Source organism: Puma concolor, chromosome C1, assembly GCF_028749965.1.
Source record: "Puma concolor isolate L17-30 chromosome C1, mPumCon1.1.hap2, whole genome shotgun sequence".
NCBI classification, from domain to species: domain Eukaryota; kingdom Metazoa; phylum Chordata; class Mammalia; order Carnivora; family Felidae; genus Puma; species Puma concolor.
In genome coordinates, this window is record NC_141674.1 from 8,082,863 (window position 1) to 8,107,792 (window position 24,930).

At 50.7% G+C, this 24,930-nt stretch overlaps 1 protein-coding gene across 1 annotated transcript in view; it reads right to left on the reverse strand.

Annotated features, from left to right (window-relative positions):
• The window catches only part of MTOR (mechanistic target of rapamycin kinase), a 135,071-nt gene that overhangs the window by 21,512 nt on the left and 88,629 nt on the right, over positions 1 to 24,930 (reverse strand). Inside the window, exons 29-38 of the mRNA XM_086715675.1 lie at positions 22,800 to 22,875; positions 19,706 to 19,845; positions 13,265 to 13,365; positions 11,312 to 11,427; positions 9,780 to 9,857; positions 9,465 to 9,572; positions 5,751 to 5,876; positions 5,493 to 5,624; positions 1,108 to 1,223; positions 24 to 141 (exon numbers count right to left, since the gene is read on the reverse strand). Coding sequence (XP_086571801.1) covers positions 24 to 141; positions 1,108 to 1,223; positions 5,493 to 5,624; positions 5,751 to 5,876; positions 9,465 to 9,572; positions 9,780 to 9,857; positions 11,312 to 11,427; positions 13,265 to 13,365; positions 19,706 to 19,845; positions 22,800 to 22,875 — 1,111 coding nt within the window. The remainder of the gene's footprint in view (positions 1 to 23; positions 142 to 1,107; positions 1,224 to 5,492; positions 5,625 to 5,750; positions 5,877 to 9,464; positions 9,573 to 9,779; positions 9,858 to 11,311; positions 11,428 to 13,264; positions 13,366 to 19,705; positions 19,846 to 22,799; positions 22,876 to 24,930) is intronic.

Consider the following 24,930-nt stretch of genomic DNA (forward strand, 5'->3'; position numbering starts at 1 on the left):
GACACGGCCGGGGCCGCGGTTACCTTGTACCAGCCGCGGTCGTGCTCCGTGGCGGCGCTGTAGTACTGCAGCACTTTGGGGATGGTGCTCTCATTGATGCCCTGCAGGTTCAGCTGCCACTCCCCGAGTTTCAGGAAACACCTGGAAACAGAGAAACAGGCCCCCGTGTCGCCGTGCCCGCACACCAGCCCTCGCCCTCCACCTCCACCAGGGAGGACAACTGATTGTGTCAGGGGGGCACGAAAGCCTCCCGGACAGTCATGCTTGCTCTCGGGAAGCGACGTGGTAGAACCATCAGAATTCTCAACCGCACAGGAGGGAAAAAAACGGGCTTCGGGGATGCGTATTTTACGTATCGTCTCTTTCCCTTGACGTGTCCTTCAATGCTAGCATAAACCAGTACCTGGGATGGGCAGGTCTGTATGGACCTGTCCACCCCCATGTCAGTGTTTGGTGGGAGTTGGCTGTTGAGTAACTTTCCTGATCGACTGCTCCTGGCTTCCCCCTCACTTCTCCCTTCTCCTCCATTTATAATGAATGATACGATACATATCAAAATATTACACATATACCAATAACACTAAGAGCCAACATTAACTGATTGCTACTCCATTCCAGGTACGGCTCTAAATCGTTGCCATGTTTGTTCTATTAACCCTCATATCACCTCATACCACCCTCACAAATAGGAGCTCTCATTATCCCCTTTATAAATGGTGGGGAAACTGAGGCACAGAGTGGTTAAGTCATGCATCTGAAGTCACACAGCAAGGTAGCGGTGTATCTGGCGTTTGCAAACGAGGAGTCTAACTCTACACTTGATCTTAGCCGAGAGGCCGAGAAGCGATAAGGAGTCCAACTCTAAAGCCAGACACCAGGAGGTGGGACCACAGCACGTGGATGCTCTCGGGCTGCTGAATCCTGGGAAAACAGCAGCAGGGGCTCTGGAGCGGCATGATTCGATGGCCGCCCGGGGTCCCTCCTGGAAAGAGCCGGGTCAGCAACTGGTGGCCCACGGAGCCCTGAGCACTCCCCCTCCCCGTGCTGCAGAGGCGGCTGGCGTTGGTGGGACCGGAGCACGACCGGCCCCGGCCCGGAGGGCCTCACCTGGCCATAAGCTTGTGCAGCTCCTGCTTGTGCTGCTGGTCCTCGCTGGCGATGGCGTGCTGGGCTTGCTGCTGCATGGTCTGCACAAAGTGCTGCATGTGCTGGAAGGCATCGATCTGGAGCAGGACACAGGCACAGGGAGCTGCTTGGTGGGGGCCCAGCCTCAGGGGCAAGACACTCCTGTTCATCAAACGGGTGCGTGAGCCAACCCCCCCCCTCCCAGGGGGACACCCCGGAGCGGTGGTGAAGGGTCCCCCAAGGTCAGGGGAGCAGGGCGTGATGCTGGGAGATGGTTAGGCTTTTCAAAAAGATTCGTAGTTTTCCACCTCGAGCCTTAGCTCCCCTTGGTTAACTGCAGTACTATTTTCCTAAGTCTGGGAAAAGCTACGGCCCGGCCACCCCAAAATAACAATTCATATGAGGTAATCTGAAATGACCGCTTATTTCGCTATCAACACACTGCCCCGGGGCAAACCAGGCTTATGGGGAGCTATTTGGGGCCCGTAAAACTTTAGTTTTGTTTAAAACACTCTGGTACCTTGGGACACTCCAGTGGGGCAAAAACTGTGGTTTAAAAAACCCGATAGAACCCTCAGTGCCCGACTGAGAATACAGAGGTGGCGTAGAAGCCCCTCATACGTGCAGGTGAAATGGGGGGTGGGGGGAGACACCAGCCGAGCAGACGTCCAGTTGAATGGGGTAGCTTAGGAGCAAAATGCTCACAGCAGCCTCAGTCAGATCTATTTACACCATGGGGTTTTATACCAACAAGGCACCTGGGCTAGGAACGGGATGCCGAGTGAGGGAAGAGTGGAGGGAGACACGGAGCCAGAGACCTGGGAATAAGTTACAAGCCGTCTGTAGAAGCCCACATGTCCACACACACCAGTATCTTAATAAACGGGGTCCAGGGGCGCCTGGGTGGCTCAGTCGGTTAAGCGTCCGACTCTTGGTTTCGGCTCAGGTCGTGAGCTCACGGGTCGTGACTTCAAGCCCCGTGCCCGGCTCTGCACCGGCGGTGGCATGGAGCATGCTTGTGGTTCTTTCCCTCCCTCTTTCTCTACCTCGCTCTTTCTCTCCCTCTCAAAATAAATAAATACATAAATGGGGTCCATATGCTCTTCAAAGGGCTTCACGGGTGGAGACAGAGCATATGGACACAAACATTCCAACGGAAAAAAATGGTGGAATCTAAACCCACCAACACAGTGAGGGGAAACGCTACGTGAGAGGATGTGAAAAAGAGGCTACGAGTCCTTTCCTGTAGAAGGGGGGGGGCAGGAAAAGCTAACGTTTTAAATAAATAAGGTCAAAGCGGTCTTCTTCCGTGTTTTTAAAACACAGAAGCAGGTCAGCGGTGACAGTCTTGAAGGAAAAATAAAACTCCCTGGCTTGGGGGCAGAGACCAACCTCAGACACTTTTCAACGTAAGGAATTAATTGGCGTCAACGGGATGTGCTCACCCCAGAGCCAGAATGACGTGACAAACGATTTATCAGGCAGCTAATCCGTGCGGGGGGACATTGCAGACACACAGATGTTCAACAGTTAACAAGACAACTGTCCCCCTCAGACAGCTAGCTGCCTTCATAGGGTCCCATTACTCACCACTGGCTTTGAAAAATGAACTACGTTAGCATCCCACACCTGGGAAGTGATAAATGTTCTTTTAGTTTTTCTACAAGAAACTGCACTGACCAGACTTAGAGCTGATTAAAAAGAAGAAGAAAAAAAAAAAGAATTGAGAGGCAGCAGTAAAAAGATCAATCGGGGGGGCTCCTGGGTGGCTCAGTCGGTTAAGCGGCTGACTTTGGCTCAGGTCATGATCTGGCGGTCCGTGAGTTCGAGCCCCGCGTCGGGCTCTGTGCGGACAGCTCAGAGCCTGAAGCCTGTTTCAGATTCTGTGTCTCCCTCTCTCTCTCTGTCCCTTCCCCGTTCATGCTCTGTCTCTCTCTGTCTCAAAAATAAATAAACGTTTAAAAAAAAAAAAAAAGATCGGGAGAAAGGTGGCTGACTGATAACTCAGTGTGATGAGCGTGTCCATCAGGTAAGAACTACACCAGGAATGGGGCGCCTGGGTGGCGCAGTCAGTTAAGCGTCCGACTTCAGCCAGGTCACGATCTCGTGGTCCGGGAGTTCGAGCCCCGCGTCGGGCTCTGGGCTGATGGCTCAGAGCCTGGAGCCTGTTTCCGATTCTGTGTCTCCCTCTCTCTCTGCCCCTCCCCCGTTCATGCTCTCTCTCTGTCCCAAAAATAAATAAACGTTGAGAACTACACCAGGAACGCTGAGGTCAGGGCTGTTTGGAGCCCATGAGCTCTGTGTCACTGACAGTCCAGACACACAGGTTAGAGACTTTTGGGGAGGCTCAATAAGGCACTGAACAAAAAATAAATTGCCCAAACCGGGGAGGACTGGGTATTACTTTGGATTTGAAGCTCAGTATAAAGTCAATTTATCCCACTCGGGAGAATCTATATCCTTCTCCTCTGTGGCATGGAGGCAATTTATTTTCAAGGAATTGAAAATGTTCTATTAAAATCCCTCTTGGCTCTGCCCCTGGGAAGCGAGGAGAGAAAAACTGATTTTCTCTCTCTCTGACGGATGAGGGACCGGCCACTCAGAGGAAGGGGTTTCTCTCATGCCCAGAGTTTAAGCTGCACATCATACTCTTGGCTCCTGGATGCCTGAGTGGTTTGTGGGCAAGACGGACAAGCTCAGCTTAGCGAAATGTCATGGAAGGACCGGCCTGTCTCTAGATTCCGGGAAGCGGCTCACCTAGGAAAACACGGTACGTTCACCTACTGCCTGACGCCTTCCTGCAAAGCCGACGCTGCTTTTCTCAAACTCTTTCTGCCTTATGCAGGGCAGAACACAACAGTTTACTGAATTGTTTCTAGTGGCAGGAAAGCAGAGCTCAGAGAAGAAAAGCACCTTGTTCAACAGCACAGTTATTACTAAGCACTTGGTTTTCTTTGAGTAGCTCCCGAATGTCTGTGAAGGCAGAACATCTCTAGCTCTGGGCTTGAAGTTCGAGCCCCTAACTTGAAAGAGGTTTCTCAATTTCTAATCCATGTCGTTTTATGGGCTCCCACCAGAATGTGGGCTCCCAAGAAGAGGCTGTGATGTGTGGAGAAGCCGGGCTGTGGTCCCATGTTGAAAGAAGCCACTCCTTGGTTGAGACATCAGCCAAGAGGCTCCCGCTGCCTGCCTTCGGCAAGACGTTCAAAGACTTGGAGGCTGCACGTAGGAAGGCAACCGGACTATATTCAGATCCAGTACCTTCTGTTTTTCTCATCTGCCTGGAGGAGGTCAGGCTTTGAATCGGAACCGCTCTGGCCTGGGAAGCTTGCAGAGCCTTGCAACCACACCAAAGCAAACCAGACCCCAATGAACAACAGGAGGAAACACCCCCCCCTTCCCCGCCCCCGACCATACGAGTAGGGAATGCAGCTCGGGTCGATACGACTGAAGCGCACCCCTGTCAAAGACCAGCACTGGGCTCCAGGGCTCCCGATCCCACTCTGGGCGGCGTTTGTCGTCAGAGTCGACCATCCGAAAAGAAGGCAGTTTCCAGACACAGTCCTAGATTTCCCTAAGCATGCCTCCCACTGAGACACGGCTGCTATGTTATGGCATCTTTCCACGGCCACGGCCGCAGTGCAGACCCCTCTCACGACGGGTCCCAATGCGGGGACCACAGTGACGAGAGAGGGAGAGCTGGGACGCCCTCTCTGTCTGGTAAGGAGGATGAGGAGCCAAAGCGGATGCTGATTTTGCCTCTGGGGCCAACTTTTTGTTAATCATCGCCATCATCCAGGAAGACGGTTTCAAAAAAATAAAACCAAAGCCCCCGCCAGGAGCCGCATCTAATTCCCTGTCGGGGGAAGGCCCTGCCTGTAACTGAAGTAAGAGGAATTCTACGCTGGCTCCAAGGTGGCGCTCCCGACTGGATTCAACATTACACTCGGTGTGGCTGCTTCTGAATCCCAAGCGATGATAGGACAGGAGACGAGAAGTCTGAAAACGCAAACTGGTCTTGTGAAATTTCCCGTCTGTGCTCTCACAGATAGGCTGCCCTTTCAGTATTGAATAGCCCACCTTCTCCTGGGGGGGGGGGGGGGCGTCAGAAATTCAGCTTTCTCTATGTTCTAGCATGCTCTATGTAATATAATTGATTACACTCATTGGTTCGATCAACTGTATACGTGCACGTCCTCGAATATGATTCACTTTTGAAATCGGGCCAAATAGCTTCCTACCAGGAGCTAACTCCCTGACGTGGTGGTTTGGATGCTGTTCCCCTTTGGGCCCCGAGGCAGTGACAAGCCGATTAGTGAGCATCCTGGAGCGACGCGGTCTACTGCTGGACAGAATCGGACACAGACCTTGCGAGCACTCTTCCACATGTTTTTCATGTAGGCGTAGGTCACCTGAGGGTGAACTGTTGGCAGAGGATGGTCAAGTTGCCGAGACGGATCAACTCCCAGGAGCAACACCAAGGTCTTATGAGCAAGAGCCTTAAAACCAAGAGAGGTCAGGTTATAAACAGAACGGGACCTTGGTCAGGTTATAAACAGAACGGGACCGGGAGCGCCGTGCCCTCCTCAGCCTCCCACCCTGTCCTGGTGGTGGGGGTGACTCACCAGCCTGCCACTCTTGCCACACAGGCTGGCATACTTGAGCCAGGTCCTCATGTCCTCGTGGGGGCTGACCACGAGGGAGCGCACCATCAGGATTTTCTGCCAGTCCTCCACGATGCGCTGGCAGCCCTGGAACATTCGGGGGTGAGAGTTAGGTAGGTCTCCTGCTGTCGCTTAATCCCCGACAAGCAACAGCAAAACCCACCTTGAGCCAAAGAAAAGAAACTCATTTTTACAACCTCAACTTTCTCAAGGGAAGGGTACTGCGAAGAAAACAAGAAAACAAAACACTTCTTAGGAACCTCTCAAAATCTGAGGACTAGGGGAGTATGGACTCTGGTGCTTGGATCCTGGCCCTGCCACTTACCATCGATGTGACGCTGTGCAAGTCACTTAGCTGGTAAAAGGGAGTAAAGGCAGTACCAACTTCATAGGGCTATGATGAGGGTGACAGGAGTTAAATTATTTAAACTGCTTTTCTGGGTTGTAAATAATGCATCTTTAACTTTGATTTTTTTTTTTTTTTTTTTTTTTGCTTCAGTTTCTCTGGATGAAGTGGACTATCACTGACAAACGCAATGTTAAAATGTATCATGCAGGGGCTCCTGGGTGGCTCAGTCGGTTGAGCGTCCGACTTCGGCTCGGGTCACTATCTCGTGGTCCGTGAGTTCGAGCCCCACGTCGGGCTCTGTGCTGACAGCTCAGAGCCTGGAGCCTGCTTCAGATTCTGTGTCTCCCTCTCTCTCTGCCCCTCCCCTGCTCGTGCTCTCTCTCTGTCTCAAAAATAATAAATAAAAACATTAAAAAAAAATGTATCATTCAGGGGCTCCTGGTTGGCTCAGTTGGAGAAGCTTGTGACTCTTGATCTCGGGGTCATTAGTTCAAGCCCTGTGTTGGGTGTAGAGATTACTTAAAGATAAAATCTTTTTAAAAATGTATCATTCAAGATTTGAAAGATGAATTAAGTACAAAAGAAGTTTAAACAATTAAAATTTCACATGACGTTGCTCATAAATTGGTGGCATAAATAGTCCTGAAGTTATTAATCCCAATTAAAGATAGGAAAGGTGATGAGGAATCTGAAAAACCGAACCAGACTTGTGACCAGTTATTTATTGACACCTAAACCTTCATGAAAACTTGCCTAGATTCTTTCCTCTTCATTTTCATTTGTCCCAGAGCAAAAACTGCACGGAGAAGGAAAAGTGCCTCATTTGTTCACATCTATACATTCCTTTTAAAAAAAATTTTTTTTTCAACGTTTTTATTTATTTTTGGGAGAGAGACAGAGCATGAACGGGGGAGGGTCAGAGAGAGAGGGAGACACAGAATCGGAAACAGGTTCCAGGCTCTGAGCCATCAGCCCAGAGCCTGACGCGGGGCTCGAACTCACGGACCGCGAGATCGTGACCTGGCTGAAGTCGGACGCTTAACCGACTGCGCCACCCAGGCGCCCCTATACATTCCTTTTAATGACAATAGAGTGGGGGCACCTGGGTGGCTCAGTCGATTATGCGTCCGACTTCGGCTCAGGTCATGATCTCAGGAGCTCGAGCCCCGCGTCGGGCTCTGTGCTGACAGCTTGGAGCCTGGAGCCTGCTTTCAGATTCTGTGTCTCCCTCTCTCTCTTTGCCCCTCCCCTACTCATGCTCTTGGGCTCTCTCTCTCGAAAAAAAAATAAAAGTAATAATAAAAAAATAGAATGAATTCATCATTATTAAAAGGGGTAGGCTAATTTTATATCAAAAACTTCTGAGGGAGAGCGGGCCTCTCCTCTTCCTCACTGTAAGAAGTCAGGCTCAGAGACAGACCTGCAGGGGAGCAGAGCTCCTGAGACCTGTCACTCCTTTGGTGAATTCATCCATTCAAAAGGCAAATCGAACCAAATGAACCATCCCTCCATGGAGGCGATTCTGAGAGTCCAGCAGCAATGGCCACAGGCTTTTAAGTGTAACAGGATCCAGAGTGAACTTAAATGCAGAACTCAAGGCACATGAGGCTGACCTCTCATGCTCCCCACTGGGGACCTCTCATGCTCCGCAGCTCTCATGCTGGTGGGGGATCTCAACGGAAATGACCTGATCACAAAATGGCGGCCTTCCAGCTGAGGCGGCTTATCAAGTGCTTTGACGACAAGCCATCCATGAGAGCCAAATTTCTGCCACAAACTTAATGCTTTATTTTCAGGCCTTGGACCGTGTCTTTCCGTCCCATTAAGTGTGGCAACAGTGATTTGGAAAGTTATAAAAACAGAAAAAAGTACATCGAGTGACTGTTTTGGGAACTTCTCACCATCCACTAGTTTCTTCCAGGTGCTGAAATGATCAGGCCCCCTGTGAGCCAGAAAGCATCTTGCTGTCTCAAGGTAGGAAAGTCACGAAGGCCTCCAATGACGACAGTGTTTTGGACACGGTAAAGTCAAGCACGGGTTTCCCCTCTCCAAGACTCATTTACTCCACCCCCGTCCGGGTCTCTATTTGGACAAGGTCTCCCTTGTCAGAATGGCAAAAGATTCATCAGATCTCTGATGTGGAAACTCTTTACCCCATTACAGACACTTAAAGAAAACCGGGGTGTGTCCAAGGCAGGTGGGAAATGCTTGCTCTGTGGAATTCTTTTCTGGTGGCCAGTAGACAATTTTCCGTCAAAACATTCACTGGGCATTTCATAATTGCTAATAAAACATCTGAAAGAACTGCATGTGCTCACTGCAGAGCGTAAGTGACTGCATTCACACACGATCTCTGCCTCCTGCTCTCCCCTCGCCAGCGGAATGTGCCCAAAGCTCCCCAGACAGGAATGCAGCCTGGAGTGAAAAGGTTTTATCACAGCCCACTGAGGAGGGGCCTGGAGCAGAATCTGGAAATAGGTATGGATGGGCCAAGAGGAACTGTCTAAAACCGTGGGGGGGGGGGGGGGGACGACGGACGAGTGGCTTCTGGAGCGGTGAAGGCTTTTTCTCCTTTGCAAATGAACTTGCCCTCCTACCAAAGCAAGGAATGGGAGAGCTGTCCTTTCCAAGAACACTTAAGACTGCTGACTCCCACATCTGGAACGGACTGCTCCTCACGCTTCAAACGATCAGAATGTACAATGAAAACACTGATGCAGGACTTGGAGAAGTTCCTCCGTGAGGGAAACTTCAGAGTCAGAAGAGAGACTGTGGACGACTATGGCCTGAGGAACTGTACATGGCAGGGGTCGGTCAATCGAAGCATCAGGTAACCCCGGTTAAAAAGCTGGATGTGGGTGGCCAGTAAGTGGATTCAGAGCAGTGGTTCTCAGTGTTGGCCACACACTGGAAACATCTGGGGAGGCTGAAGAGATACTGATCCTGGGTCTGTCCCCAGAAATTTGGATTTATTTAGTCTGGGAAGCGGCCTAGGTATCCGGACTTGAAAATCTCTGCAGGTCATTCTGTCATGCAGCTGAAGTGGAGAACCACTGAATCCGGGATTAAGATTCTCAGCAAGTTGTCTAGAAGTGGCACTTATTAAAGACGTTTTCTTGCACTCCTCGAAAAGGGTAAGAGGAGGCTGAGAATTGGTCATTCTCTCACACCTAAGGGCTTAGGTGCCCAGACTTTGAGCACTTTGCCTTGAATGCAGCCCCAGCCTCTGTGAGGAGGCAGGGAGCACATGGCGAGCCAGAGCGGGGGGCGGGGGGGGGGGGGGGTGAGAGTGGGCGGGCTACCCCGGGGCTTTCTACCAGCCTCACCTGCAGTCTCTCCCACCAGATCTGGCGGATGATCTCCCGTCGCTCGGGGACGAGTTTGTACTGGATAACCTCCTCCAGCTCGGAGAGCATGTGGCAAGAAACCATGGCCTGATGGAAGCAAATCACATTCCAACTTAATACGGCATGAACAATCCACAGCCAGGATTCATTTCAATCATTCCTTCTGGCGACAGGGTATCTGCTGAGAACACACAGGCATGTTCTCAGCGGCCTGTGAGTCCTCACTGGCCCGCGCTGATAAAAGAACTGAAATGAGCCTTTAAAACGACACTGTGCAGAGTGCTCGACACTCACCCCATATGCCCGACTGTAGCTCTCTCCTGCCATAGCAGTTAGCTCTGCATCCAGCAGGTCCCTGGCTTTGTCGATACACTAGAAGAGAAACAGAGAAGCCTGGAACTGAGCCATGGGCTCGGGAGCCGAGTGTGGTCTTAGGCTTCCTAACTAGTTGGAGCTTATCCGTTTCACTTAAATTCTAGTGATGGAGAGAAAAGTTCACTGAAGAAGGAAAGAAGCCTTTTACCAGATTTGCAAGGCTAAAGAAGAGCATTATCCAATTTCCCAGAAAAGACAGAACGTATGGCAACCAAAAGCTTAACATCCCGAATCCTAGGTAACAAGGGAAGGAAAAGGTATGCTGAGAATCACTGTGTTCTCAGGACGTCAGGGTGGCCCAGTCGGTTGAGCGTCCGACCTCGGCTCAGGTCATGATCTCACAGCTCGTGGGTCCGAGCCCCACATCGGGTTCTGTGCTGATAGCTCAGAGCCCGGAGCCTGCTGTGGATCCTGTGTCTCCCTCTCTCTCTCTGTCCCTCCCCTGTTTGCGCTCAGTCTCTCTCAAAAATAAATGATAAACATTAAGTAAAAAAAAAAAAAAGAAAAAAAGAAAAGAATCACTGTGTTCTCCTGTCTCAAGACAACAGCTTGCAGACCTGCCTTCTTTCATCTTTTCCTTGCTGGACGTATTTGTGAAACTAAACTGTGCAAACCCTTAGTAGCTCCAGGTGGCCATCACTGGCTTCTAAGCGTCTTGTCCTCATGCAGGAGTGCCGTGGCTCCTGGCAGAGGAATGTCCAGACCTGTCCATGTCACAGGCACTTCTGTGCCTGTGAAACGACGGCCCAGGCCTCAGTTCTCATCATGTAAGCCCGAGCTCAGGGGATGGCCCCAGGACTGTGGTTTGAGTCTTGTGTTTCCTCAACTCAAGACCCCGCATGCAAAGCTTTTCCTTTCTCGAATATTTGAGCTTCGTTACTGTGCCCCCATCCCTTGGGCGCTCGGGTCATTTACCCCAGCACCTCACCCAAGACAGCCTGGTGCCTGTTAGGATGTGACCACTTTGTTCTTTTATCCCGTGAGCCAGCACAGGGTTCTCAAATACAGAGCTCCCTTTCCCAGGCCATCGCTATGTGACACGCCTGAACAGCCGAAGAACCTGGAGACTGACCTCTGCAGACGGGGCTGCTGCTTCCCAAACCCTCTTCGGGTGAGACACACAACCCTTCTGTACTACAAGGGACGCTGCTAAAGCAGAGCGATCAGAGAGTGCAGTGCTGACCCGAGAAGCGAATTCCAAAACCACGTAAATGGCAAATTCCAGAACACCTCTGTCCTGCTTAGGGCAGAAAGTGGCCCTGGCTGATGTGCTGGCAGTCTTCTTGCGAGTCTTATGCTCCAAAGCCTAGATTCTGATGTGCTCACGGAGCCGAACCCCAGAGCGGAAGAACATTAGCCCATTTCCACAGGGGCCGCGTGCCTCGCAACTGACGGGGCACGACTAATTACCTTTCCTTTGCTAGACGGTCTGAGTACACGTAGGCTTTTACCTGTTGCGCCAAGGAGAAGAGGTCCTGATGTAGTGCCAGCACGGCTCTATAAAATGCCCCATCGTGGGTGTCCCGAGGGATCATACAGGTATATTCCTCCATGCTGTCCCACTGACCTACACACACACACACACACACACACACACACACACACACACACACACACACAGAAAGAGAGAGAGAGAGGAAAGCATTAGGGTGGTCAGCTTGCTAGGATGCTAAGGTAGCGGCTCAAATTGGCCTTGTACCTGGCATTTAGCTTGGGGTTCGAACGAGACGGGCTCGTGCCTGATGTATCAAAATCCTGCAGAGACTCTATACCCTACAGGGTTGAGCGAGCCAGTGTAACAAACAAAGCCACATCTGTCTTCCAAACACAGGACTCCACTGCTGCCCCAGGGAGCTCCGTGAAAGATGGGAGAAACCCAGTGAGTGCAAAGCCTACCTGTCAAGAGGCTTTAACGTAGCACCTCATTAGCCTAGAGGACTCTCTCAGGCTTCCCTAGGTGACACGGGATGGCTTTCTTCCCTACTAGCAAAGCAGCTCGCAGTTCAACGGTACATTGGAAATTACATTTTCCCCTCAACGACTGAAAGAGGCCATTACCCAGACAGGGGGCAGGATTAGACAAAGAGTTCGCCCGCCTCACTCTGGCACTACCTGTGCCTCAGGAGGGAGGAGTTAAATATTTTAAGAGGTTCTGTTATAACAGAAAGATGGGCTGGGTCACAGCACAGTGGTCTCCGGATCAGGGCACAGACCGGGGAAAGGGCTACATCCAGAAAGAGACATTGACTTCCCCTGACGGGGGGGGGGGGGGCACGCATCAGATGCCAGCGTTTCCGAGCCCATCTGCAGAAACGCTATTAGCCTCATTAGCTGCAGACTGCAGGGCAGCCGATTTTACAAGGCATTTTCCTGCCTTTCACTCCAGACCATCGACTCATTCATTCTCGGTGCCTCTGGGCAAAAGCAAATGGCAAACGATGACTCCTCAGGAAGCACTTTGTTTTTGAAAAATGTCCTGGATCCAGCCCAGAGCTCATGAATGGAAAGGATATAAGCTCCGTGACTCAAGAGGGATGGAATGGAGGTAGAGGGTTATGTAACCTTCCTCTGGACTCCACAGGTGAAGCTTTTCACTTGGGGCGTCCTGTGGCTTCTGTCCCCGCTTATTGAGAACATCTCTGGACCAGACATTGGTAATCTCAGCTGGGGCCCGGTGTCAGATATCTACACTTGTCTGTGGGGACTGAAAGGAGATTTCTGCCTTAAAATACTCAGGGAGTAAGGGGGGTATCAGGCAGCAAGGAGGAGAACAGAAAATACAGAACTGTGAAAATGTTTATAAGTGCTGGAGAAGGTGAGGGCGTATGGGAGTTCGTTATACTATTCTCTTCACTTTTATATGTGTTAGGAAAGTTCTAGAATAACAGTTAAGAAATAAAAGGAGACAGACAGCTGTCTTCTCTCTTTATTCCTGCTAGGGGTAAAGACATGATGGGTGGAGCTCCAGCAGCCATCCTGGATCATGAGGTGGACTGGAAAATGGAGGTCCCACACAAAGTGGAAGATATGGAGAGAGGCTAATGGCAATGGAGCCAGACACTGGGTTGGAAATTTCTACTTCTAGATATCATTCGTAAGAGAGAAAAATAAACCAGTAATTTGTTTAGAATAAACAAAACCTCACTAAATATGTCAGTTTTGATGCTGGCTGGCTGGTTTTCTTGGCTTCCCTGGCGAGGGCCATTTTTACCTGTGTCTACCAAGTCAGTCACGGTCATCAGGTAGAACGGACGGGTGGGAGAGACAGACGTGGGTACAGGCTCTTTGACACTTCTGTGGACCTCACGTTTCTACCTGTAACCACAGCTGCCTTGATTTTTGAATGCGGGCCCCCAGCCACCCCCTCCCTGCCCCGACGGGGGTGCCTGGGAGGGAAGCCTCACCTAAGCCCCAGGCAGCTGCAGCGGCCATCCGGGCCATCTTGGCTTGGGTCTCATCGTTAACCAGGGTCCACTTCTCACAGCACTGCTGGTGGAGCTGCCCCCTGAAGGAAGAGAACCAGACAGTTGTGTTACCCGAAACCACTTCCACAACCTGTGCGTCATCCTCTCTGGCCCCCTGGGTGAGCTGAGGCCTGCCGTGAACCGGGAGCCTTCAAATAAAAAGCACCCTTGACTGGGTCCTAAGATATAGGAGAAGTGGTCGGTGACTTCTTTCTACGGCCTGGTGGCTCACCATTTGTCGGCGGATGACTTTATCGAGGCTGGGGACTGTGTCTAACTCTGGGATCGGAGATGTACTGGCATCCTGCCCCCTTCATAAACACTAAGTAGCTTCTTTCCTAGGCCAGTGAATTTTGGGCTCTTTCCCCTTAGCGGGCCTACAGAGAAAGCAATCTGAAGAGACACAGCGACATCTGGACATTCATCTTGGGCTCAAAGGTTTAGGGAGAACGGGCTCTTGAAAGTGTGATACAAACGGCTGTGGTCTGAAATGAGACGCAACTGAAATCCATCAGCACGGGACGAAGGCTCAACCGTGGTCACGCCCACCAGAAACCCAGATGCTCGTTCCCAGATTTTATACAACTGCTGTTCACGTGGGGAAGGACTATGAGATTCCGAGATCTGAATGGTGCTCAAGAGACTTCAATCCACCAAGAGGGCAGAAGGCCTCTCGAGAAGCGAGACGTCCCGTTGACTTCTGACACTGTTGCCTTCCCATGTTCCCCTCCTGAATGAATGGATGTCAAACCTTGCTGGTGGGTGGACAGGACCCTCTGTTTTCCTGTCAGCTTCAAGACTCAGTTAGGAGACTCTAATCCTTCACGCTTTCCGCAAGAGACGCTGCAACATTTTTTTTTTTTTTTTTTTTAGGATGTTCTAACTCGGTCTTGGCAGTGGAGTCAAGAGAAAAGGTACAAGTTCCAAGTGGCCCAGATCAGAAGCTGTGTGGGACATGAGCTACACGGTGTGTGGTAAAGAATGCTGAAGCCAGTCAGTTCTGCAGGGCTCTAGGCTGAGCTCACCGAGAAGCGGACTAGCGACCACCGCTAGGACAACTGCTCAGGGCCGTGATCCAGCACGGTGGCACAGCCGTCATTGACCTCTCTGGCACACGATCAAGAGAGCCGGGGCCACGACATTCTAGTTCAGTACACAGCTAGGATCAAAAAGAGGAGGAAGGGGAGTGGGCCGCCTCCGTGCCCTAGGCACTCACTGAAGCTCGGTGACGGGAGCAGGATGGAGGTCGCTGTTGGCTTCCTGCCATCCACCCCCAAAACCTTCACCACTGGGCCCTGTAAGGGGCGACCTTTGAGCAGCAGTTCTCAAACTGTCTGTGCATCACAATCCCCCGGAGGGTCCTTCCTTCAAATAGATTGGTGGGCGTCACTCCCTGAGCCTGACTCAGGAGGCGTGCACTGGGGCCTAAGAAGGTCCACGTCTAACAAGTTTCTAGGTGATACTGACGCTGCGGCCCCGTGTCTGAGAATCACGGACTCAGCGGCAGATTTTTGTTGGGGTCCTGCCTAGACGTCGGGGAGGAAGCTGCCTGGTCTCTGAACGGTTCTTCTAACCCTAGATTTCAAATCTGTATAGCTGGGGGCCACAGGCAACTCAGCACCCTCCAGTCTTGTCAGGACCACCCAGCTCTGTGCCGTAGGTCTGCGGACCCAGCTGTGCTTTTCCTCTAGAGGCAGGGAGCGAGTTCAGTGTGAAACACCACAAACTGTGACCTGAAAAGACACAGCAGGGAGCAGGGGCCCCCGACGGCAGACATGGGCACCGCCTCCAGCCCGTGGCCTGTGTTAATAGCTGCCAGCACACACAGAGGGGGGTTCCTCTCCCATCAGCATTTGTCACAAACAAAAATGCAGAATACACTGAATCTTAACGTTCCAAGGCAAGGGGAGAACAAAATCAAATGCATAAGAAAATATGAGTCTGTGTGTGGGGCAAACAGTATGATCTGTTTTCTGATACCACTCACGGCACTCCAGGGAGAACTGGGTAAAACGCCTGTCCTCCAAGACTTTGGCCTTCCCACTGAGCACAGGGGCGGAAAGCTCGCAAAATGTTCTTTCATTTGAACACCTAAGTGGCTGACGGCCTCTGATCTCGCTCCTGAGCAATCTGTTCTCTAGGACCCAAGGGCCTGTGAAGGAGTGGCTAGGGAGAGGGCTTACTCACACTCACCCTGGCAGCAGGTGTGGCTGTGTGTGCCATGGGGCTGGGCTGGGGGGACTAGCTCTTGCACTTAGCTTCCTGGGGCAGACGAGCAAGGGGAAGGGGTAGGTTCTTAGCTCACTGGTAACCCCTGGTCACTGCTGACGCCACCTCTGCGGGCGTGTTCAGGATACATACTCGAAGCGAAAGCTGCTTAGAAATCGCACGTTCGATAGAACTGACCGAACAAACCATGTGAGAACCCTGCAGGTGATCAGGAAAAGGATTCTGCTTCATTCATCTCTTTTAAAATCTCTTTCAGCTGGCCGCGTTCCTAAATCCCCTGGTCAGCATCACCAGCTACTTACACTTTATAGGTAATTATGGAACTGGAACGAATCCAAGAGAGCAGAGGCAAATGGGACCCAGCCCCGCCACGGCAGGAGACCTGGATCACTTAGCTCTTGGGACCCCGCAGGCAGGCTGTGTCAACTTCCCCGAGTGTCACAGGGGATTGGACAGAATCACAACGAAAGCCTCTTCAATATATCCAAGCTACCCCTACATAACCAACGTAAGAAAGTGCTCGTCTCGAATTCCTAAAGTGAGAAGGGGGCTGGAAACGGTCTTGAGAAGGAAGAAACAGTACGGATGGACTTTGAAAGGGGGGCAGAGTTTCATAAAGTGGAAAAAGGAGCAGAGGAGGAAGTGGGTACACTTCAGGAAACTGAATCGACAAACGCAGAGGAAACAAATTCTGTGGAGTTTGAAGAGCAAGGTTTGGCCAGAGCTCGGATTATGAGGTAAAGTTCACTGAGAAACGGGCTGGGGTCACAACACAAAAGACTTGGATGCTAGGCTGTGACACTTACATATAAATTCAAGGGCAAAATGGAGACGCTAAAACATTTTAGGAATTGGTTAGAGTTGAATTTTAAGAATGTTTACACCTTGTTTTTTTTTTTTTTTAATCTTTCTCTTAATAGCATGGTTGTATGATAACCAATTTGAGAGTGGAAAAAATTGTTTTTGAAATAACGTGGCTAGTTTTCAACATACTACTCTTGCTTTAGATCAGTACCGTCCAATAGAAGGTTTCTAGAGTGATGGAAATGTTCTCGATCTGCACTGTCCAATGCACCAGCCATCAGCTGCATGTGGCTGAGTACTTGAAATGTGACCAGTGTGACTTGAATCATTAATTTTATTTAATTTTAAATAGCCACACTTGGCTAGTGGCTACAGCAGTTTTGGATACCTGTCGGACATGAAAAACTAAAAAAAACCTTAGTTGTACAAACTAATGAGGCAGATTTGATAGGCTATGCTTCCTCATTTATTGAGGTGAATGACTCATTAGGAGAATGCTAATTATGGAAATAAATAATAACATTTCAATCTCCCTAATAATGGCTAAACCAGACAAACCAATTTCAAGCAATTTTAGACTATTATCTGCATATATGTGATCCAATGCCTAAGGCTAAAATCATTGACATTAAATTTTCATGCAGTACAATTAGATCTTTTGTCTTAGGAATACAGTAATAACTTTATATTAAGAAGTAAAAATAGCCATCGTTTGCCAAAGAATATCTATAATTAGGTACAGAAAGAATGTGTAGTGGGAGAGCGTTCTGCGTTCTTCTTAGAAGACTTCCTTTGATTTTTCTCCAATAATATTCTTTAAACTGCCCAAGGTATAACATTTCAGAACAATCTAAATTTGCCTATTTAGACAGACTGAGATTTCCTAATAATGACAAAATGGAATACCGTGAGGCCCTTGAGAAAACGAGACAGCACTTCAGGGAGTGACGGGAGAGTGGCTTACACGCGTTAAGTGAAAAAACAAGGTGCAAAGAGGTGTGCAGAATTCACCATCATAATGTACGTGGTGCACCGACGCGGACCGTCACCGGGAGTCTCCACAAGGACCCGGCCTCGGCGCCTGCGGGTCTGGGTGGCTGCGGGACGGGGAGAAGACTTGGTTTGCACAGTTCCGTCACTGTTTTGTACTAGTGGATTCCGTACCATGGTGTATTTAACCTTTTCAAAAATGTAATGCTTTAAAAATAAAAACTGATTACAAGAACATAGAGTAAAAAAAAAAAAAAAACGTCCTTCAGGGACAGAGGCTGCCAATGCAGATCCAAACGCGAGGGTGCGGGCCTGTGGAACTTCCCCCAGACAGCTCCTTGGAGGCCTGGTTTCAGGGGAACCTTAGGCTTTGGGATGATCTGACCTCTGAGGAGCTCTGGGGGTGTTCCAGCTTCCCTTTATTCTGGAAGCTAAAACTGTAATTTCTTCCGTCCTCACTTCCACACCTAATCAGACTCCAAATCCTGTCAACACCGCCTCCTAAACACCTTGGGATCCAGCCCCCTCCCTCTCCCCCTTCTCCCCTTGGGTGCCCTCTGAACAGGCCCTTCCAACCCTTCTCTGGTCTCCCTTCGATCCACTCTCTTAATTTGCTCTGAAAGGTTCTGTGTATAATGCAAACCTGCCAGTCACGGCCCTCCAACTCCTCGGAGGGCCGTAGCCTTAACTCCTCACGTGGTATACACCCCACGCCACCTGGCCCCTGGCGACCTCTTCTGCCTCCCCGTTACCTCTCCACATCACACTTGACCCTCCGAGCCACACTGAACTTTCAGAACACTGAACATACTGTGTTAACTCCTCACTACACACGTTCAAGTTAGGTATCACTTCCTCCTGGAAGCCTTCCAAACGCTTCTACGCCTGGATTAGGGCCCCTTCTATTTCCCACAGCCCCCTGCACTTCCTCTTTATTACTGTATTCACTCTGTACTACTGTAGCCCAGTTACCTGGCCTGTGAGCTCTGGGAAGGCAGGGGCTGTGTCGCCTGGTTCGCTGCTGCGTCCTTGGGACCTGGCACAGACACTGGCCATGAATAGGTGCTCAGTAATTACTGGCTGAATGGGTACATAGGGGCCTTCCGGTCTCCTGTCTCAGACAAAGTCTGGATAATCCACTCGTGGGGAAGCAGCATGGCATTTCAACTATTTAAAACTATTGTTACAGTATTTCAGCATTGTGACACCTGGGGGGGCTCAGTCGGTTCAGTGTCTGACTCTTGATTTCGGCTCAGGTTGTGATCTCACGGTTCGTGAGGTTGAGCACCACGCCGGACTCTGTGCTGAGAGTGCGGAGCCTGCTTGGGATTCTCTCTCTCTCTCCCTCTCTCAAAATAATAAACATTAAAAAAATAGCATCTCACCACTGTACTGTGGCCTTTTGTTCCAACTATTTAAAAAAACTGCACACGGGGGCGCCTGGGTGGCTCAGCCGGTTGAGCATCTGGCTTCGGCTCAGGTCATGATCTCACGGTTATGGGTTTGAGCCCCGCATCAGGCTCTGTGCTGACAGCTCAGAGCCTGGAGCCTGCTTTGGATTCTGTGTCTCCCTCTCTCTCTGCTCCTCCCCCGCTCATGCTCTGTCTCTGTCTCTCTCTCTCTCTCCTTCAAAAATGAATAAAAACATTAAAAAAAAAATTTTTTTAAACCTGCACTAGATGCTGGGAAACAGAATAGGGACCATTTTTCCTTCAATGTCCCCCCAAAAATCCCCAGACCAAGACCTCGGCAAGTGTTTGCAGCTAAACTCCCCATTCCCCTTCAGTGTCCCCAAGTCTTAGTCCTCCTTTCAGGGGGCAGGGCAAGGCCATCCTGCTCCCTCCAGTGGTTAAAGTCGTCTGCTCAGACCACCGTCACTGTACTCTCCGGCTTTAATGACTATCTGCGATATGCTTGTCTCACGAGCCTCCTGATGGAGGGAGGCCTTATTTTCTGTGCCTCTTTTATGTCTGGGGCCTGACAGAGTGCCGGGCACGTAGTAAGCATTCAATATAGATGCAGCATCTGAAGAGGGCGGTAACTCGTTCTTCTCTTCCAAAATCATTAGCAAGAACTAATAAAGAAAAGGCTGCACAGTAAGAACGTGAGGTCTGCATAGTCAAGGTCAAGAGGCAGACGGGAAGGAGCAGGTGTAGATCCTAACAGCTCACCCAAGCCCGCCCTGTCCTCGAGGACTTACAAAGTCTAGGTCTGAAAAAAAACCTCCAAACACCCAAGGTCTAGATGATCCCTGGGAAGATGCCCAGTGAAACAAAGAGGAGTGTCTTGGGTGAGAACTCTGCATGGGGGAAGCCCTCCAAATCCGAAACCCCAGAGAGGACGTCCCCGGCGGCTCACCATTCCCCCAAGGCCTCGAGGCAGCGCATGCGACCCAGCATGAGCTCTGGGTCATCCTTGTTGGTGTCCATCTTCTTGTCGTAGGCCACGAGCGCATCCTCCCACTCGTGCAGCTTCTCGTACCAGGTGGCCTGGATCTCCTGCCAGGTGGGAAAGAGAGAAGACTGCTGTCGCATGGAGAGCCGGAGAGCAAATTAAAATTGCACGTTTTAAACCCCACACTGCCTTTCCTAAGGTGCTAGATGCTTCCCCCGTCACCGTATGTCCTGGCTTTGGTGGAAAAGAACTTCAGCGTATCTGGAGGCAGCTTGGGTGGCGGTGCGAACACAGGTGCCTTGGCACACTGATGGAGTGACCCTGTGATAACCTGACAGCAGATGGCGGGACATGTCCCCGTGCCCCGTCACGTCCTGCCCAGACGCAGGGGCCACCAGAGCCCCGGCAGGTGGGGATGCGATGACAGGGGAGATCCTTTGGGACAGCAGGAGGCCCCGACCAGAGCTCCTGCAAGGATGCCAAGGCCTCGGTCCACTGGAGTGCGGGCCGCGGGCCACCGGACCGGGAGCTGCTTTCCTGATGGGGCCGGAAAGACCAGGCATATTTGCACATTTGCTGGAGGAAAATAACTCGAATTTTTAAAAGCTCCTGATTCTCTGCATTTCTTAATGCGTTTTTAAACTTTCAGGAAATACTGATTTAAAATACGATAGAGCGCCACCACTTAAAATTCTTTGGAAAACCTTTCCTCCCTTCTTCGACTCCTGCATCCAATGTTCCCTCCTGCTCAGCGCCTGGCAGGTCCGCCAGTGTCGGGGGCCAGAGGATGGTTTCCATTACCCGGGCAGATGGTGCGCCACGCTGGAATTCAGTGCTGGCCACGTGAGGAAGAGGGGCCACAGGCTAAAAGGGGCAGACTCTGGCTCTCCAAATGGTCAGGGGACAGACCGCTTCCCGAGACGTCTTGGCCTGCAGCCCCCGCCCGCCCCCCCCCACCTCAGTCTGTCTTCTGGGCTTCTTCCTCACCAGCGTAGTGAACGGCTACTTCTCTACAGGCCAGGGCAGTGGCTCTCCAGGGATTTCGCTAACAACAAGAGGAGTCTGCAGCGGATTCTGTACGATACGATCCAGGGCCCACCCGTGCTTCCCCCCATTGCCCTCCTTTCCTTTCTGAATAAAAGTCTTATTTGAGTGGTTTTATTTGAGTAGCCGACCGCTACTCTGCTAAGCTCTCTGAAAGGACCTTTTCTTCTCGAACCTCCGTAAGGAGGTCATTTCTATTTTCAGTCGTTAACTCGTGCCAACTTCCCCTCGGCGGTTCTTGGCACAGCCGATCCCCTCGGCCGCCCCTGCACGAATTCCGCTGCCCGACAGCCCTCTGCCCTGTGTCGGTGCACAGGAGGGTTCACCCAAACCGGCCCGTCTGGCTCTGCAGAAGGGAAAACTACTTAAACTTCATTTTCCGAGGCTGTTTAGAAGGATGAGAGAAAACTTAGAAGCGTGGCTGTAAAGACAGCGTTAAAATGAAAAACGCTAAAATTGGGAAGTAAATGATTTCTACCCCAGCGGGAAAGAGGAAGGGGGCCGGTGACCAGCGGATGGCACACGCTAGGCGCAGACAAGCAGAAAGCAGAGGCAGCGGCATATGGAGCAGGTCAGGCAGGGGGCAGGATATTTTGAATTGCAATAGGTTGCAGAAACTGTAAGGTTTAAGCAATGAATCACACGAAATTCTAATGAGATTGCTGTTACATAAATTGTGCTGAGAAAGCGCAGGTTCTGCCAAGAAAAGCCAAACCATTGTCAGGCTTAATACACTTCAGCTCCCTATATAACAGAAAATCCACCACGGGTTTAGCAACAATCCTGGACCTAATGGCCACCTTTAGAACCTGGAGACAGAGGAACTTGCACGTAAGGCTGGCGCTCTGAGCCGCTGGGTATTAGCTAGCTGCTGGCAGGTCACCCGAATGCCAGATGGTCATGGGAGCTTCGTTTCTATCGCCCTGACTGCGGCCCAAGCTCTAGGGAGAGCAAAGGAGGAGAATGAATGTCTTTGAGAGACTACGTTAAGTGCCCCCTCTGCAATCAAGGATTGAGGCAAAGGTAGAGACGTTGTCCCTTCTGTCCTGTCATCTGGACAGATGCTGTCTTGGTCTAGTTACAGATAGGTGCTCAAGATGGCAAAATACTCCCTGCAAAGTTCCAGTCCAATTGACTAGCCCCTGTGTGAGGCAAAAGCCTATGAAGCGGCCATGGATTTCTTCACTCTAACACACTGGGCTCTCGATCACGGCAAACCTGAGTAAGTGACCCACGCGACTAACAAAAGGTTCCTCATCAAATGCACGGACCCAGAACATCTTGACCTTCCCGGAAGTCAATGCCGAGCTGATTAAGTCAATGCTTTATATATGGTTAGGTAGTTACCAAAGCACCCTCCCCGGACCACAGAGGGTAATGGAAACATTTTAATATTGATAAGGCAAAGATGGCAGGAGAGAAGGAGCTATGTGAGCAATAATGAAATGGAACAATTCCTTAACAGGAGGTATAAATTACAGTACATTTTTTTCTGGAGCACTGGCCATGGTTTCTTCTGAGGTATGTACCGAGTGAGCGTTAATCGTGGGCCGGTGGCGATGCCAGCCGCCACAGATGACACAAAATAACTCAGGTCAGGGTTAAATGGATGATGCCAGACTGCCTGGGTTCAAGTCCTGGCTCGGCCAGTGATTCGCTGTCAGATCAGGTGAGGTTGCTGTTCTGCTGGGACCACCGGCTCCCTTCCTGTAGGATGGGGTCACGATTGCACCTCTACTCATCGGGCTGTCGTGAGGACCGAATGAGATGGCGTACACAAAGTACGCAGCGAAGGGTCGGGCACGTGCCAAGAGGCTGATGCACACCAGCTATTACTATATATCAGGTTCCGTCCTCCCGACCTATATTCAATTTGAATGTAATCCATACAGCCGCTGTCTCCTTCATCCTTACGGTACAGCAAAGTCAGATGTCAGCAATTGGGAAAAGAACAGGAAAGTAACTTCCTCCAGGGGGTGGCTGAGTGCCTCCCTAGCCAGGTCTCTGCACTTACCAGCTCTCCGAAGTGTTTCATGGCATATTCTAATACCCCGGCAGCTGCCTCTGGCTGTTGTAGCTTATTATTAATGCTGGGGAGACAAAAGGAAGAGGGGGTTACACTCAACATGTCAGAGAGTGGGAGGCGTGGGGGTCGGGGCGGGTAGATGGCTCATCAGCCCACTGGAGACAGGTCTTGCAGAGAAGGTGACTGTCTGTTATCACCCAGCAAGCTCAGTCTGAATGACTTCTTCTAAGGAACGATTTCATCTCGACCCCACACTCCTGGTTTTGAGGGGGCAGCGTCTGGTAGACAGGAAGCCTCACCGGCTCTGGGGCCCTTTCTCCAACCAGCACGGACTGGCTTCCTCTCAGATACTGTCAGTCAGGCACCTTGTGTCTGTTTTCTAAAAACTAGAAGCCCTGGGTCCGTATTTGGCCCTGTCGTTGAACACGACCAGATGAGGTCCCTCTGAACTTTGAACTCTTACTTCCGCTCATCAGTTGCCTCCAGGAATCAGAATGATCAAAGTCAATAAAAACCATCAGGCTCTGTGGGTGACACAGAAGTGGCACGGAGGCTGGGTCATCCACGTTAATGACAGAGCACCCCAGGGACTGTGGCTGTGCAACCATCTTGACTGCTCCCCCGATAGCCCATTTCCTTCCAAGATGGACGCTTCCTTAGTCCCTCTTCGAGGACCACCCCCTCCCTCTGCAGTGGGCAGCCAGGGACCTCATCCAGGGTCACTTGCCTGGCGGAACGATGCTTTTCACTAGCGACACGCTACTCTGCTGTCATCTGTGGGCAGCATGTGGCCACTGGGACCGACTGGGGGACTGTAACGAACATACTGGGACAACTAGGCGGTAGGCTGGCGGTGGGTGCCTGGCGCTGGCTAACCAGGGAGGCTGTAGAGAGGCCCCGGAAGTTGGACAGCAGCAGGGCCGAGACCCTTGTTCCGACGGGAACATACACGAAAGGGGAAACGGAGGGGCGCCTGGGTGGCGCAGTCGGTTAAGCGTCCGACTTCAGCCAGGTCACGATCTCGCGGTCCGTGAGTTCGAGCCCCACATCAGGCTCTGGGCTGATGGCTCAGGGCCTGGAGCCTGTTTCCGATTCTGTGTCTCCCTCTCTCTCTGCCCCTCCACCGTTCATGCTCTGTCTCTCTCTGTCCCAAAAATAAATAAAAAACGTTGAAAAAAAAAAAAAAAAGAAAGGGGAAACGGAAACTAAGCCAACACTGACCGTAAGCTGGAGTTACAGAAGGACGGAAACGAGGGACGAAGCAGGCCTGAGAAACTCATAGGACAGCAGTTTCTTTATCTGTTCACAGGTGGGGAGCAAACGATGTCAGTCCAACTTGGGAGTCTAGACTGTTTAACGAGCAAGGGATCCAGTTTATTGCCCTAAGTACAAACTGTCTACTTGACTAGAATTAATTTTTAAGTGGTTTTGGGAAACTCCAGGATTTGGGTGGAATATGGTAATAATATGGCAAGAGATTGCTGGTATAAATATTATTTTTAAAAATTCAAATTCCACCACATTTATTCCAATAAAACCAAGAGGGAACTGCCCACAATCTGTCAAACTAGAGAAGTTAACATTTGTGAAAGTAATGATCTAATGCCTCATGTTTACAAAGCACATTTCAAATCATCTTTCCAACCTATCACTGCTTTAACCTCATGCATCCCTGAGAGAGTGGAAAGGAAAGGTATTACCAGTCTTGTTTCCTGGGGAGACTCAGGCCTGAAAGGGTAGCAATGTTCCCCGAGGTCCACAATGAATGGGGAGAGTCTCCATATGATCTGAAGCAATTTTATGACTCTCCTTTGTTAAGGTGAGGATGGGGAGGGGGGAGGGGGGCCGCTTGGGATTTGGAGTCAGAGAGTTTGGGTTTACATTTCTGGAGGTCCAATCCTGCCACCTATAAGCTGTACGACCATAAGCAAGTTCCCTTTTTTGAGTTTTAAGCTTCTCATCTATAAAATGGGCCTAATACCACTCCTTTCAAGCTTCCTCAGGGAACAAAATGAAATAATGGGTATGAAATTACTAAGCAGGTCCTGGTAAATGCTCCCTCCCTCATTTGGTTTTATCTAAGAATAAAGGTTGCTAGAAACATAGCTGTATGCTTGTG